The sequence below is a fragment of the Vulpes vulpes genome, chromosome 12 (assembly GCF_048418805.1).
Source record: "Vulpes vulpes isolate BD-2025 chromosome 12, VulVul3, whole genome shotgun sequence".
Taxonomy (NCBI): domain Eukaryota; kingdom Metazoa; phylum Chordata; class Mammalia; order Carnivora; family Canidae; genus Vulpes; species Vulpes vulpes.
Genome location: NC_132791.1, coordinates 35,474,857 through 35,490,753, shown reverse-complemented (window position 1 = coordinate 35,490,753; position 15,897 = coordinate 35,474,857). Strand labels below are relative to the sequence as shown.

At 36.9% G+C, this 15,897-nt stretch overlaps 1 protein-coding gene across 2 annotated transcripts in view; it reads left to right on the top strand.

Annotated features, from left to right (window-relative positions):
- Positions 1-15,897, top strand: part of DENND4C (DENN domain containing 4C) — a 123,123-nt gene that overhangs the window by 85,479 nt on the left and 21,747 nt on the right. The window contains exons 18-25 of one of the 2 annotated variants that reach the window (XM_072728186.1): positions 1,861-1,989; positions 2,177-2,321; positions 2,596-2,742; positions 8,084-8,206; positions 9,609-9,755; positions 12,869-14,034; positions 14,900-15,077; positions 15,757-15,866. In XM_072728186.1, coding sequence (XP_072584287.1) covers positions 1,861-1,989; positions 2,177-2,321; positions 2,596-2,742; positions 8,084-8,206; positions 9,609-9,755; positions 12,869-14,034; positions 14,900-15,077; positions 15,757-15,866 — 2,145 coding nt within the window. The remainder of the gene's footprint in view (positions 1-1,860; positions 1,990-2,176; positions 2,322-2,595; positions 2,743-8,083; positions 8,207-9,608; positions 9,756-12,868; positions 14,035-14,899; positions 15,078-15,756; positions 15,867-15,897) is intronic. The other variant, XM_072728185.1, reaches the window with a different exon arrangement.

Genomic DNA, 15,897 nt, shown 5'->3' with positions numbered 1-15,897 from the left:
TTTAGTAGTTTCTGAAGGCTTAACCCAGGAGACTAGTACAGTGTCTCATCAAATTCTATTGGTCGTACAGTCTCGGCGATCCTTCTCCCTTCTCCATCAGTTCAAGGAGAGGGACACGGACCTCTCAGTGGAAGGATGAGCAAAGAGTGAGGGGCCATCTTTTATCTACCACAGATATCCAAAAAATATGTTGCAGGCAACAAAATACTGCAATTGAAAAATTATCTCTGGCATTATTACTATTTCTTTAGTTTGGTGTCTGGCCCTTATACAGGTAAAACTGGAAGGTTGGGGAATACTTTGTAGACGTCAGAATAAGTTCATAGCTTAGAATGGTTTTAGAAAATTCAGATGAATCCAAATTTGACATAGAAAGTGAGTTCCTCCTTTATGGCTCACAGGGTCTTAAAAGTTGATAGGATTTTAAGATTCTTCAGTACAACTTGAACCTAACACTGATCCTCTGTAGAAAGTCTATAGCAAATGAGATCTTGCTCTGCTTGATTGGGTCTGTGATTAGGAAGTGTATGTTTTTTTTTTTTGTTGAGCTCACTTTCACCTCCATGTGGTTTTTCTGGAATTGTACAAACTGTTTCTTCCCTCTTTCAGTATGACAACTCTTCAGATACTTGAAGAACCCTCGTGGGCCACATTCTTGCCCTCCCTTTACACATCTTACCTAGTTCCTTCAGTTGTTCCTGATTCATGGAATTTTGTAACACTTCTTTAACTTGTTATTTATAGAGTTCCTCTCAGGTTCTGCCTGCCTTCTGTCTCTAAATTATATTCTCCGTCTCTGGCTCCCAAGTATTCATCTTTATGACCATCGGCCTTTTCATGTCTTTTTTCATTTCTCCTGTTCTCTTGACTAAAATATCCCTTCTGAAATCTTTTTACTATGCCCTTTAGTTGAGAGACCAACTGGGCTTTATGGTACCTTTTTGTTAACCAACTCGGCTGTAAACAGAACACATTTTACAAGTCCCAACAAGAATGTCTTTTCTGTGTGTGCTTCCTTCTTCTCAGACTAAGCTGAGAGACAGTCTGTGGCTGCACCGTTGCTGCTCCTGTCACCTGGCTCACCTCTTTGCCAGGAGCACTTGAGATACCGGTTCACTCTCCGTGGTTTCTGCTGTAATCTTCTAACCTCACTTGTCCTCTTGTGATCAGATCTAGCCCTCCTCAGTAAACACCTTCTCAGGAAAGCCTTTGCTAAAAATGTTGTTGTGTTTTAAAGTTTCTTTAAAAAAAAAAAAAGATTATTTGAGAGAGTGAGCACAAGCAGAGGAAGAGGCAGAAGGAGAGGGAGAAGCAGGATCCCCCCACTAGAGCAGGGAGCCCAACTTGGGGCTCGATCCCAGGACCCTGAGATCGTGACCTGAGCCGAAGACAGATGTTTAACCAACTGTGAGCCACTCAGGCACCCCTAAAGTTTCTTCTTATACTTTTCTAAGGCATGAGTTTACAGAATCTTTTTTGTTAGGTAGGCATCCTGGAGATGTTGTTTAATTCCTTTAGCACAGAATATAGAGTTTGATTTGGGAGAGAGTTATTTTAATCATTTTAAATTTAAAAAATGAATTCCTTCTCAAATTATGGGGAATAATAGTCATTCTCTTTGTGTAAATTTAGTTGTGGAAACAAGTGGCACACATGCACATAGGTCTTATGTGAAATAGTTACTAATAATGCTGGTATTTTCATTAATGAGTAGGTTTTAAAAATAATTTACTGAGATTCAGAACAAAAGACAATTAGTGCTGGATGACTTTGAGAAGAACTGAGTAATCAAAAGGTTTCTACAAGTCGTAGGTAGACTAATATGCTAACTGCTAACGCTTTGATGTTATTTTTTGTTAGGTGTGCTATCGTGTAGTCATGCAGCTCTGTGGACTATGGGGTCATCCTGTTTTAGCAGTGAGAGTCTTATTTGAAATGAAAACTGCTAAGATAAAGCCAAATGCTATTACTTATGGTTATTATAATAAGGTAAGTGGGATTGACATTGGACAACATGCTGCTTATTAAGATTGATACATTTTGTACCTTTTATTAATCATGAAACTTCTTTTAAAATTTTGAGCTATAGTTATTTATGTATATATCATGTATGTAGTTCTTTAAAAGATCAAGTATTCCTAATGAGCATTATTTTTAACTGTAGTTTTACCTTTAGGTAGTTTTGGAGAGCCCGTGGCCTAGCAGTACCCGCAGTGGTATCTTCTTATGGACGAAGGTACGGAATGTGGTACGTGGCTTGGCACAATTTAGGCAGCCGCTTAAAAAGACCGTGCAAAAGTCACAGGTCTCCTCAATATCAGGTAATACATGTGGTTGGAAAGATACTCTCTTGCTGAACCATAAGCTTTATGTAGGCATAGGAGTATTTAATTGTATGAAGTAGAAAACATAAATGAAATTCTGGTTGATATTTTCATATACAAGTGAAAACAGATTACATTAGTACGAAATTATTTCCCCCCCTACAAATTTAGAAAGTGTTCTGCAACTGTAAATGAATTGTGGGGCCTTCATGTTTAGTTTCAGAGATTATCAGTGCATGAGTTATTGAACTGCTGTTGTCCTTATCTTTAGCTCCTCAGAGTGCGACAGGTGGAAGTGATGGGGACACGGTGAGCCACGGTAGCGTGGATAGTTCTAATGATGCTAACAATGGGGAGCACACAGTCTTCGTCAGAGATTTAATCAGACTTGATTCCACTGATAATCACTTTAGCACAGGTACTAAAATCTGGATTTTACTAACCCTTCACTTACTCTCTTGTTAAGTCTTTCCCTTTTTAAAAAGCTTTTACCCTCCTTTGAGTTTGCGCAATGAATGCTTTAAAAATACTATATATAAATAAGAAATTACACCTCTGATTGAAGATCACTCCAAAATTAACTTTGGAGTGTTGTGCAGAAGTCTCTAGCATGGTGCTCCTTTGTTTTTATTCATCATTAATTTGTGAAAGTATACAGTATAACTGGGGGGATTAGAAACTGAGGAACTTGAATATTAGTAATACAACTTGCAGATCTTTTTTCATTAAGTGGAAAATATTAAGAATTTGAGGTTATGAATAGTATAGAGGGAAAAAATAAGTCACACACCATGAGATAGAGTATTCTCTTTGCAGAGTAATTATTTTAAATGACACTTTTTAAGTCTGAGAAATTTCTGAAGCTACATTTACGTACAAAGCTACGGGCATACATTCTGTCCTCTGAAGTTAGAAAAAGGCGTAATTCAGGTAGCACATTGAACAAATATATGTGTGTTGCACATCCTTCTTCTTGTGTTGTTTTCTTTTTTGTTGTTGTTATTGTTAATATCTCAAGCTTTTCTTTAAAAAGAATCCTAAGTCTAATTCCTGTGCTTCATCTGATGAACTTGTCTCAATGACTGAAGTTTCCTTTTTTCTGCTCTTTGTTGCTCTGCTTTTTGCTCTGTGCTGTTTCTTGGTGCTGCATTTGTCCTTGGCTGTCATGGTGTGGGGTGCAGACAGACTTGTATGACGTGAAGCTATGGATACACGTGTGCATTAATTCTACCCTTGAATGTTAACCACTTCAGGTAATTTCCCATTTATTAGGTTAAATTTTGCTGACATGGCAAGGGTGGGGGAGAGACCTTTTGTTGTGTTTATTGTTGTAGGTGGAAATCAATTTTAGTTTTCTTGGCTTTTTCTCCTTCAGATAAGTGTAATCATATATGTATCACTGAAAATATCCAGCTAACATTTTACGATCATTTTGCAAATCATATTTGTTATCTTATTTGAAAATACACTGTGCCTTGCTATAATTCTTCCTTTGGCGTTTGTTTGCAGCATCATTATATCCAGTAGTTTTAAGGGGGTTAAATATTTCAGGGCTCCAGCTGTTGGGATGGTTTTTGCTTACTAAAACTGATCTGCTAAATTCTTGTGCTAAAAATTACCCCACAATTACAGAACCATGTATAAATCATTGAAAGTCAACATAGAACTATAGGTTACAATCCTATTTGTAACTTAACCTTCTTTCAACAGTAGGAATTATGTGACTTTAATTTTAAAGTCACTTTATTTTATTTCTTCCTGTATTTTTTCCTGAAACTTCTAAAAAGAAATGGGTTTCATTTATGGAAAAAAAATATTGTGATATGAAACCATTTCACCAGAATAATTATAATTTAAAAAATAATAATAAATACTATCCTTACTCTTCTAAACATATCTCCTTTAATGAAAAAAACAATCTCCTCTTAATTCTGGGTGATTGGTATAAAGATTCCAATAGTTGGGGAAGAAACTTCAGATCCTTTTTCCATACATATCATTTCAGTTCCATTTTAAATGTCTGAAGCCTTGTTGCTGAATTTACAGTGATTATGGGTCCTTGTAGAGTTTCTGGTGACATCATTTGATACTTTTGGAGACTCCAACCTAGATGCTTAAGTTCCTCTTTCATGAAAGATTCTCTTGTAGAATCTTGCACTTGGTACCTGATATGGAGTCACTTAGCTTGGCAGAGGGTGAGGGCGCATATCTTGGTTTAATCTGTCTGCTTAGACCCCAGTCTAGTGTCCATTTCATGGTGCCGTAACGCCTTATCAGACTTTCTGTGGGGCCAATAAAAAACTGAGAAGTTAATCATTCTAACCAGGGGTACGTAAAGAAGTTTTGTTCTTTTTTTAAAAAATATATTGCAGACCTACAGTTTGAGTGGCAGTGTAACAAGCAGTAGAAAGTAGAAGGCACTATAGTTTACTCTTGAACAACATGGGTTTGAACTGCACGGGTCCACTTCCATGCCAGTTTTTTTTTTTTTTTTTAAATAAATACAGTACTGTAAATGTATTTCCTCTTAGGATTTTTGTTCTCCTTTTTAAAAAAGTTTAAATTTCAGTATGGTTAACATGAGTTGTTACATTAGTTTCAAGTATACAACGTAGTGATTCAACTTCTCTTTACCTTATGCTGTGCTCACTGCAAGTGTAACTACCATCTGTCATCATACAACTCTATTACAATACTTGGTTTTTTAATGACATTTTCTTTTCTCTGCTTCCTTTACTGTAAGAATATAGTATATAATATATATATATCAGAAAATATGTGTTAATTGACTGTTTGTTATTGGTAAAACTGCCAGTCAACAGTAGGCTTTAGTAGTCAGTTTTGGGGAGTAAAACGTTATGCCTGGATTTTCGATTGTGGGGGTGGGAGGACCAGTGTTCAAGGGACAACTGTGTGTGCTTGTTTCATGTTTCACTGACATCCTCTATAAGGATTCTCTAAGAACTTAGTTTCAGTTAGTCTTCAGTCTTCGATTCAGTTTGAAATGATAGAACTTGTAGGTCGAATAGACCTTTTTAAAATTTTATCCTGAAATTATTTCAAACTTATGAAAATGTTGCAAGTATAGTACAGAGAGCACTTGAATAACTTCTCCCTAGATTCACTCACTTTTAGTTCACATTTGCTTTATCTTTTTCTTTCTGTATACACATATACACATTCTTTTTCTGAATCATGTGACAGGTTGCATACATCTTGACCTTTTATCTTTTAATACTTTAGTGGTATTTTTCTCTGATAAACCATAGTACAGTTAACTAAATTCAGGAAAATATCTGTATACTACTTTAGTCTATAGTCTGCATTCCAGTTTTGTCAATTGCTGTAATGTCCTTTGTGGCACTCTGGCTCCCTCTCTGCAGTCTCCTTTCGCCTAGTACAGTTCCTTACTCTTTTTTTGTCTTTCATGACCTCGACCTTTTTGAAGAATGCAGTCTAGTTATTTTGTGGAATCCTCCTTAGTTTGAGTCTGTCTGATGTTTCTGTGTGATTAGATTGGGCTGTTCATCCATGGCTCTACTACAAAAGTGATATTGTGTCTTTCTCAGATTGTCACATCCCAGAGGCATGCATTATCTGTCTGCCTCTCATTGGTGATACTAATTTTGATCACCTGGTCTTAGTATTTGGTTTCTCCTAGTTATTATCATCCCTGCAGGTGATAAGCTATCTGTGAGGAGATCTGAGACTATGCAGTAATACCCTCTTTCTTATCATACTTTCTCTCTTAAATTTAGCATCCATTGATGATTCTTGCCTTAAAGAATCCTTACTATAAAGTAGTGATTTGGGGGTACCTGGGTAGCTCAGTTGGTTAAGCATCTGATTTCTTCTGCTCACATTGTGATCTCAGGGTCGTGAGATCAAGTCCTGCATTGGGCTCTGCACTTAGCATGGAGTCTGAGATTCTCCCTCTTCTTCTGCCCCACCCCCCCAATAATTTTTTAAAAAGTAGTGATTTTTGCCAACTCGCTTCTCTGCCTACATTTATAAGATGGTATAAATGTACATTGAAATGTTGTACATCGTTGTACAATGAAATGTTCCTGGTTCATTCTTCTAGCTTTCCTGCCTGAGATCTGGAATCAGCCATTTCTTCAGGATCCCAGGTTCCTTTCAATGGGCAATAGATTTTATTTTATTTTATTTTATTTTATTTTATTTTATTTTATTTTATTTTATTTTATTTTATTTTATTTTATTATTTATTTATTTATTTATTTATTTATTTATTTATTTATTTAGGTGGGGGCAATAGATTTTATTTATTTTTTTGTTTGTTTGTTTTTTGTTTTTTTTTTTTTGGCAATAGATTTTAGATGCCAAGATCTAGTGTGCCTACTTACTGCTTCTAGGCTTTTTCAGCAGAGCTGGAATATATATATATGAAAAAAATGTGTATAGTTTTAGAAATACCTCTATTTTGTTTTTTTATTTTTAAAATTTATTTATTTGAGAGGAGAGGGGAAAGGCAGAGGAAGAGGGAGACAGAATCTCAGACTCCCCGCTGAGTGTGGAGCCTAACACAGGGCTCAGTCTCATGACCTGAGGTCATGACCTTAGTGAAAACCAAGAGTCAGACACTTAACCAACTGAGCTACCCGGGTGCTCCTAGGAATATTTCCAGTTTCAAATCAGCCCCACAGATTTTTCTTTGCCTTCCCTCATTTCATTTTTAAAAAATCTCTCTTCTTCCACAGTGAGAATTTTGGCTCCCAATAACCATCATTATTTTTACTTGTTTGCTCAGTCTTGCAGTATACATAAAATAATTTCGGAATTGCTACATTTATTATTCTGGAAGAAACAAACTTTCTAAGGAGTTCAGGGTTTGTCTCCCTTCTCCCCCAGGCTTAGGATATAGACTCAAAATAATGTGTTGAAAAGTTTCTTGGATTAGTCCTCTCCCCCACACCCCATTTCCCATCCTTTCAATATAGTTATTCATGTGAAATACAGTTGGTCTCATTTGTTCCTGTTTGCATTCAATTTTAGTTACTATCCTCCTCCCAGTTTTGTTGATTTAATTTTTTGAATATGTAGAAAATGATGCATTTCCAAAAATAAAGTAATACAATAAACCATATTTAGAGAAGTTTCCTCTCCCTTTATCTCTTCCATCCTAATTCCCCCCACACCTTGTAGTTAACCAGTTTTATTGCTTTCTGGTGTATTATTTCTCCATTTCTTTTTTTTTTTTTTTTTTTATTTATGATAGTCACAGAGAGAGAGAGAGGCAGAGACATAGGCAGAGGGAGAAGCAGGCTCCATGCACCGGGAGCCTGACGTGGGATTCGATCCCGGGTCTCCAGGATCGCGCCCTGGGCCAAAGGCAGGCGCCAAACCGCTGCGCCACCCAGGGATCCCTATTTCTCCATTTCTTTTTGCAAAAGTTAACATATATGTTTATTACTTCTTTTTTCTTACACAAAAGGTAGCATTCTAAAGACATACTCCAAAAGAAACTTTTCAGAACATCTTGTCCAAATCTATTAATTTATGGATGAGGAAACTAAGGTTCAGTGCTTCCAAATTTTTTAGTCTTTGATGTTGCTTTTGTTCCTTTTCTTTGCTTCTTATCATTTGTTTACGATGTTCTGTGTGCTTTGTAAGCTTTCTTGTCTTCCTTTTCTGTAAACTTAATTGTTTGAATCAATGGAATTTTCTTTTGACATTTTATACCTTGACGATGAGTAAAAGAAAGCATTCGCCTATAAGCCTGCATTCTTTTTCAACAGGTGGTCAGTCTGACCAAGGCTATGGGTCTAAGGATGAACTTCTAAAGGATGATGCAGAAATTCATGTGCCTGAAGAACGAGCAGCAAGAGAAGTGATAACTAAAACAAAAGTGCAAACAGAAGGTTAAGTACTGGTATTTACTAGCTTTATTTAGAAAAATACCATATTCGGGCAGCCTGGGTGGTTCAGCGGTTTAGCGCCTGCCTTTGGCCTGGAGTGTGATCCTGGAGACCCGGGATCGAGTCCCATGTTGGGCTCCCTGCGTGGAGCCTGCTTTTCCCTCTGCCTGTGTCTCTGCCTCTCTCTCTCTGTGTGTGTCTCATGAATAAATAAATAAAATCTTAAAAAAAAAAGAAAGAAAAAGAAAAATACCATATTCATTTTTTTAGGTTTGTTTATTTTTAATAATCTCTCCACCCAACATGGGGCTTGAACTCATGGCCCCGGGATAAAGAGTTGTGTGCTCTTCCAGCTGAGCCAGCTAGGAGCCCGTATACTAATCGATAATTTTGATGATAATTTCTAGAAAGAAATAAAGTTTTGGGCTTATAAGATATTATGTTGTGTTATAAATGGAGAAACGAGTAGTTTCTCAATTTTAGAATTTAAGAAATCTTTAGAGACTATAGGTCAGCCCTCAATTCTGTAGGAAACTACAATCCATTGAGGTATTCATTTGCCAAAGGTATATAAATAGCTATTTTGTGATAGAACCAGGACTAAACTTTGAGTCATCAAACCTGTGTTCTAATGTTTGTTTTATTTTAAAATACGGTTTCACTAAAAGTCCTTCAAATATCTAAGGTATTTTTCTTTTCTTTTCTTTTCTTTTTTTTAAAGATTTTATTTATTTATTCATAGACACAGAGAGAGAGAGGCAGAGACACAGGCAGAGGGAGAAGCAGGCTCCATGCAGGGACTCGATCCCGGGCCTCCAGGATCACACCCGAGGCTGCAGGTGGCGCCAAACCGCTGCGCCACCGGGGCTGCCCTCTAAGGTATTTTTCATTGGTAGGTTAGAAATAGTGTCTGCGGTTTCCTGTTTTTTTGTTTTTTGTTTTTTTTTTTAAATGGTTCTCACTGAAGTAGATATGACTTACAGTAATCATTTTATGGAAATGTGGAGGAATTTTCTGGCTTTATGGTAATAAGATGTTCTTCCTACCCTCTTATACAGAAGTACACTTTTCTTTATGATGTCACTTAATTTAGGCTCTAGAGTTATGCAGAAGCAAGCCTCTCTCTTACTTTACAAAGTGATGGGAGTGTAAATGGAGGCCAAAATCTTTAATTTATTCACAGGAATGCTCAAGTTAGGATTATTGTTGCTAAAATAAAGCATTTATTTCATGGCAACGTTGATGGCATAAAGTAAATCAGACCCAATAAACTTGTATAAAATAGTCACATATTCACTCCCACTTGGAGAAAAATATAGAAAAGCAAAATATACAAAAATCAATATATGGTTTCTGTTGAATTTTAGTGAAAGTAGGAATAACATCCAAATATTTTTTTCCCCAGAGGTGTGTGATATATCTGCTGTGGTGGCAAAACATTCACAACCCAGTGCAGAGCCACAGAGTCCTACCGAGCCTCCTGCGTGGGGCAGCAGCATTGTAAAAGTTCCATCTGGTATATTTGATCTCAGTGGCAGGAGGAGCAGCACTGGTGAGTCTTTAGGTACTGATTGCTAAATACTTAAAATAGTTTTTAAGGACATTAAATTGATGACTTAATTGTAATGAACATGCTAAAGAGCCAGAAGTGTTTGAATCCTACCTGTGTATAGGATTCAAACTTAAAGTTGTTGTTTAAAATGTTTAGTGTTTAAAAGGAGGGGTGTTTAGTATTTCATTGTTACTGGGAATACTTTCTTATTGTATGCCTCTTCTCAGTTTGGTCCCTCTTTCTCATGGTAGATAGTGAGAGGGGGCCTCCTATGCTCATTAAGAACAGAGAGGCAGTGATGTCATTGAATTCCAGGGGGGCTTTTGTGTGGCTATGGAAAGGCAGTGGGAGAAAAAGATTCCTGTCATTGTGTTGTATTACAGAAAATACCAGTGTGTCTTTAGTTTGGCCAGTTTTTATAGGCACCTTGAGCCACTTATTTATGATTCAGTATTTGTAATGAATAACTCTTCTGTGTGTGACTCCCTTGAATTTGAGTTTACTACTTTTAATTATGTTTTAGGCCTTCCAAGTGCCCTGAAGGCTTGCATCTAAGTGTTTTCAAAGAACAAAGAGATTGGCCTGTGTCTTTTGCCCTTTTTTAGTAGCAGCTATAATTCACTTCTCAAAAGTCAACTGTCTTAAGGATATCTATTGTGTGACTTACAGAAATTAATTTGTGGGGCAACTGGGTGGCTCAGTGGTTGAGCATCTGCCTTTGGCTCAGATGATGAAGCCTGGGGCCCTGGGATGGGGTCCTGCATCAGGAGCCTACTCCTTCCTCTACCTGTGTCTCTGCCTTTCTCTGTATCTCTCATGAATAAATAAATAAAATCTTAAAAAAAAAAAATCAATTTGCTTACCTTCTTAAATCCATGTAGGAATACTCTTTATTCCAAAAGTTTTTCCTTTTAAAGTTTACTGATAGCAAGTTTAGCTTGCTTGTTTTGGGGGGCAGGGAGTATTCAAGAGGTGAAGCTAAAGGTTTTTGAAAAAATAATATGTTCTGTGTTCTGTTTGCCCAATCTGTTGCTAGCAGGTTTAAAAATGAAAAAGGAGGAGGGCAGAATTTTATCAAAGGTTTATAATCTACTCATAATACTGACATAGAAGTGACGGGCATTAAGGAGAGCGAGATAACGAGATGAGCACTGGGTGTTATACTATATGGTGTCAAATTGAATTTAAATAAAAATTTAAAAATATTGACATAGATAAGATCTGGGGACTAGCATGTTTTCTTCCTTCTTTAACTCATCCTATTTCCATGTTATATCTTGATGTGGGAAGACTGATTCCAATAAGAAAGGAAGAGGTAGTAGTGGAGCTTTGGTCAATATATCAAAGGGTCAAAATTTTTTTTTTAATTGAAAAAAATGTGCCACTAAATTCCTGGAAATACCATGAGAACCAGTAAATTTGCTAAGATCTGTTTCTCAAATACTGGTAAAAATTTTCAAAGCAGGCACAAATTTCAGAGTTGTAAAATAGGCCAATTTAATTCTCCTAAAAGCTGTGAAATATCTCTAAGTGCTTATTCTGTTTAATTGGTAGATAAAAAGAAGACTTTATTAAAAGATAACTTTTCTCTCAAATCTTCTCAGTCATTATACCTTTTAAAAAACAAATGAGAATCCTAAATATATATGAATGGGTAGACTTAAGTTCTGATAATGATTCAAATAGGAAACAGCTTTTGGTCTTGGAGTGGAAAAAATTGCGTGGGAGCAAGGAATAAAAGACTACTTTGCAGGCAGCCCGGTGCTCAGTGGTTTGGCGCTGCCTTCGGCCCAGGGCCCGATCCTGGAGACCCGGGATTGAGTCCCACATCGGGCTCCCTGCATTGAGCCTGTTTCTCCCTCTGCCTGTGTCTCCGCCTCTGTGTGTGTGTGTGTGTGTGTGTCTCTTTCTCTGTGTCTCTCATAAATAAATAAAATCTTAAGAAAAAACAAAACAAAACAAAAAAAAAACCCTACTTGCTTGTTGTGATGAGCACTGGGTGTTGTATGTAAGTGATGAATCACTAAATTCTACTCCTGAAACGAATACTACACTGTATAATAACTAACTGGAATTTAAATAAAAACTAAACAAATAAAAACCCTTAAAAAAAAAGAAGACCGGGAACCCTGGGTGGCGTAGCGGTTTGGCTCCTGCCTTTGGCCCAGGGCACGATCCTGGAGACCCGGGATCGAATCCCACGTCGGGCTCCTGGTGCATGGAGCCTGCTTCTCCCTCTGCCTATGTCTCTGCCTCTCTCCCTCTCTCTCTCTCTGTGACTATCATAAATAAATTAAAAAATTTAAAAAAAGAAAAAAAAGAAGACCACTGCTTCCCCCAAAAGTGGGGGAAGTTCCTACAGCCACTGGAATAATTTTGTTCCAGTTGATCAAACAAGACTAAACTCTGTGAGAGGTCTGGGATCATGTTTGTTTTATTTGCCATTATATTCCTAGCATCTTATATAGTAAATGCTAGTAGACATCTAAGTATTTGTTGAAGGAATGAATGTATCTGAAAAGTTTTTACCTACTCAGATTTCATCAGCCTTCTTGGAATTTACCAGGTCTAAGCACTCCCTTCTAGTTTCCTTTATTTTACTTGGAACAGTAAGGCTTTAATTTTAGAAAATATAGAATTCCTCCATGGTTATGAATTTATTTTGTGTGGAGTAGATTTCTGCCAAATATATGTTAAATTATATGAAATCTAAAAGGGAAGAGATTCTGTCTTTTTAGATCTGCTATTTAACACAAAATATATTTCTTAAATTGAATGTAGAACTTCTTAACTGTAAGATGTATTTATATCTATATTTGATAAATGTGATAGATTTTGGTGAAGAATACAGGCATAGAGCATATACTGCATGATTTTTTAAAATCGTATGCACAGAAGGTGAAAGACAGGTTATTAATTACAATGTTATCTCTGGGAGGCAGGATTGAATGGAGGTTTTTTGGTTCTTTTTTCTGTATACTTTCTTTGTACCTTCTAAACTCTGAATCTTTTACGCTGAGTATGTCTTACTTTTCAAAACTCAGAAAAACATTTTTCTAAAAGTTATATCAGAAAGTAGAGCTTCATTTCTAATATTGTACTTTCCCTTTTAGGTAATACATCAAATGTGCCATTTTCTACTCAGGATCCAGCTGAAGATGCAGTCTTTGGTGAAGTTACTAATCTCAAGAAGAATGGTGATAGAGGAGATAAAAGACAAAAGCATTTTCCAGAGCGGAGTTGTAGTTTCAGTTCTGAAAGTCGAGCAGGAATGTTGCTTAAGAAGAGCAGCTTGGATTTGAATTCAAGTGAAGTGGCTATTATGATGGGAGCAGATGCCAAGATTCTTACAGCAGCATTGACCTGTCCTAAGACTTCCCCACTCCGGGTTGCAAGCACCCATAGCTTTGACAGTGTTAGTTGTCATCTAGTTGACACTAGGACTTGTATGTCTGAAAGCACTTGGGATTCTGAGCACAGATCTTCGGTATTAGAGATGCTTGAGGAGAGTCAAGAGACCCTAGAACCTGTGGTTGATGACAGTGTAGCTAAAACTACTATGAAAAAGGATGCATGTGACAGTCTGCAAAATGATAGTAACAGTAACCAGCCCAGAGACTTGAAAGTAGGATCCAAAGATATAATAAATAAGAGAAGTAGTTTATATGGTGTTGTTAAAGCTGTTGAGAGGGAGGATGTTGAAACTGGACTAGATCCTTTGTCTCTTTTGGCCACTGAATGTACGGGAGAAAAAACTCCAGACTCTGAAGATAAGGTGTCCTCTCCAGTAATTGCACGTAATCTGGCTGATGAAATTGAAAGCTATATGAACCTAAAGAGTCCCCTGGGTAGCAAGTCTTCCAGTATGGAATTACACGGAGAGGGAAGCAGAGAGTCTGGCACTACCATTGCATTTACTCACCCTTTAGAGAGAAGATCAAGCCTACCTTTAGAGCCTGGTCCAGCAGCAGAGGAATATCCTGAAAGTGAAAAGAGCTCCCCTGCAGAATCCAGATCTAAAGCTTTTACTGGGCGTTTCAAGCAGCAGACTCCTTCTCGCAGTCATAAAGAACGTTCAACTTCTTTATCAGCCCTGGTGCGCTCTTCACCACATGGCTCATTGGGTTCTGTGGTAAATTCTTTGTCAGGGCTAAAGCTAGATAATATACTCTCAGGACCCAAGATGGATGTCCTAAAATCTGGTATGAAACAAGCAGCAACAGTGGCCAGTAAGATGTGGGTAGCTGTAGCGTCTGCCTACAGCTACTCGGATGATGAGGTAAGAATGTTTTATGTGTGTGGTCTACCTGATAGGGGAGTGTTTCTAGTATTTTATATATATAAGTTATTATTTAAAGATTTCTGATAACTTTGGTTTTTATATTTTAAAACTTTATGCATTTCCTATTTCTTTCTTGAAATGACTTGAACAGGATGGCTGCTCCATTTCTAACCATCACAGCCACATCCCAGCCAGCAGTAAGGATAAAAATAGAGTATGAAAAGTATGCTTTCTTTCTCTAGGGATAGTTCCTAGAGTTGCACCTAACATTTATCTGTGTATCTGTTTGGCCTAAACTTAGTTATATGGTTATATCTAGTTGCAAGGGTGTCTAGAATAGGTAGTTTTTATTCTGAACTATAGCTCCAGCTGAAATTCTCATAACCACCTTATTTTAAAGGACTCCTCTTATCCTTATTTTTAAGATGATATAATTAAAAGTTAGAGTAGTTAAATAATTTCTGTAAGGTCACATACCTAATACGTGATGGGGGCCAAGACCACGGTGTGGCCATTGGACTTTGAAGCCCCTACTGTACTGGTGCTGGAGTGCCTGATCCCGTTGGAGGCAGTGAGTTTCCTAGAGTTCCTTCGTTTTTTAGGATATTGATTATTGAGAGACACCCCAACATATATCAAGAGCGAAACAAATCTTAAAGTATTATAGGTCTTTGCTTCAGTATCTTAGAGTATGGAAAGGAAATTCCAAATAATATCAAGAAGAGTTCATGGTTTTGAAAAATATGGGGATGATAATTTATTTAAGGTTTATAGAGAAGTTTAATTTTGAAAAGGGTAGAGTGAATATATTCTTATTGTAGATATTATTTATGAATGAGGGTTTTATTCTTTTCAATTAAAGGAGGAAACTAACAGAGATTACAGCTTCCCAGCTGGCCTTGAAGACCATATTTTGGGGGAGAATGTGTCACCGAACATGAATATCTCAGGGTTGGTTCCCAGTGAACTTACCCTGAGCAACACAAGCCTTGGCAGTAGCAGCAGCAGTGGAGATGTAGGAAAACTGCAGTACTCAACAGGTATGGAAGGGATTGTCCTCTTCTGTAATTTATATGCCCATACCTCTCCCTCTCCCTCCCACATACACAATAAGCCCCTTTGTTGAGATGAGCTGATAGATTTTTAATATAGCCACACCATACTATCACTTATTTTATATGATCTCTAAGTATTACCATCACCTTAGTTGTACTTGTGGATTCTATCATTAGTTCTCAAACTTCAGTGTGTGTCAGAATCACATGGAGAATTTATTTAAAAATATATACAACATCCAAGCCTGAGGCTAAAACTTTTGAAACTGCATCTGAATGGGGCCTTAGGAATGTATATTTTTAACTGGCACTGTGGGTAAATCAAATGTATACCAGAGTTTGGGAATCCTTGGGCTGTGTCACTGATATTTTTAGTGCTGTTATTTTTTAAAATTTTAGTTCTATTAATTTTTTTCCAATATTCAGTTACAAAAAATTTCTGATGTCCTGAATAATTGAAAGGATCATATAATGAACAATCATATATTCTCCAGTTAGATTTAAATACTGTTAACTTTAGATATATACATACAGACATTTTTATACTGAACCATTTGAAAATAAATTGCAGACTTCCTAATACTCCCCCTAAATACTTTAGTATGCATTTCCAAGGAACAAAGACATTTTCATATAATGTATTATGATATTTACTTCTCTTTAGGTGAACCTCCATTTCCAAAAAGTGTAAAGGTGCAGGACTTTGAAAAATCAGACCATGGTTCTTCTCAAAACACCAGCATGTCTAGCATCTATCAGAATTGTGCCATGGAGGTAAGGGTTCTGTATTCTGCACATGATAAAG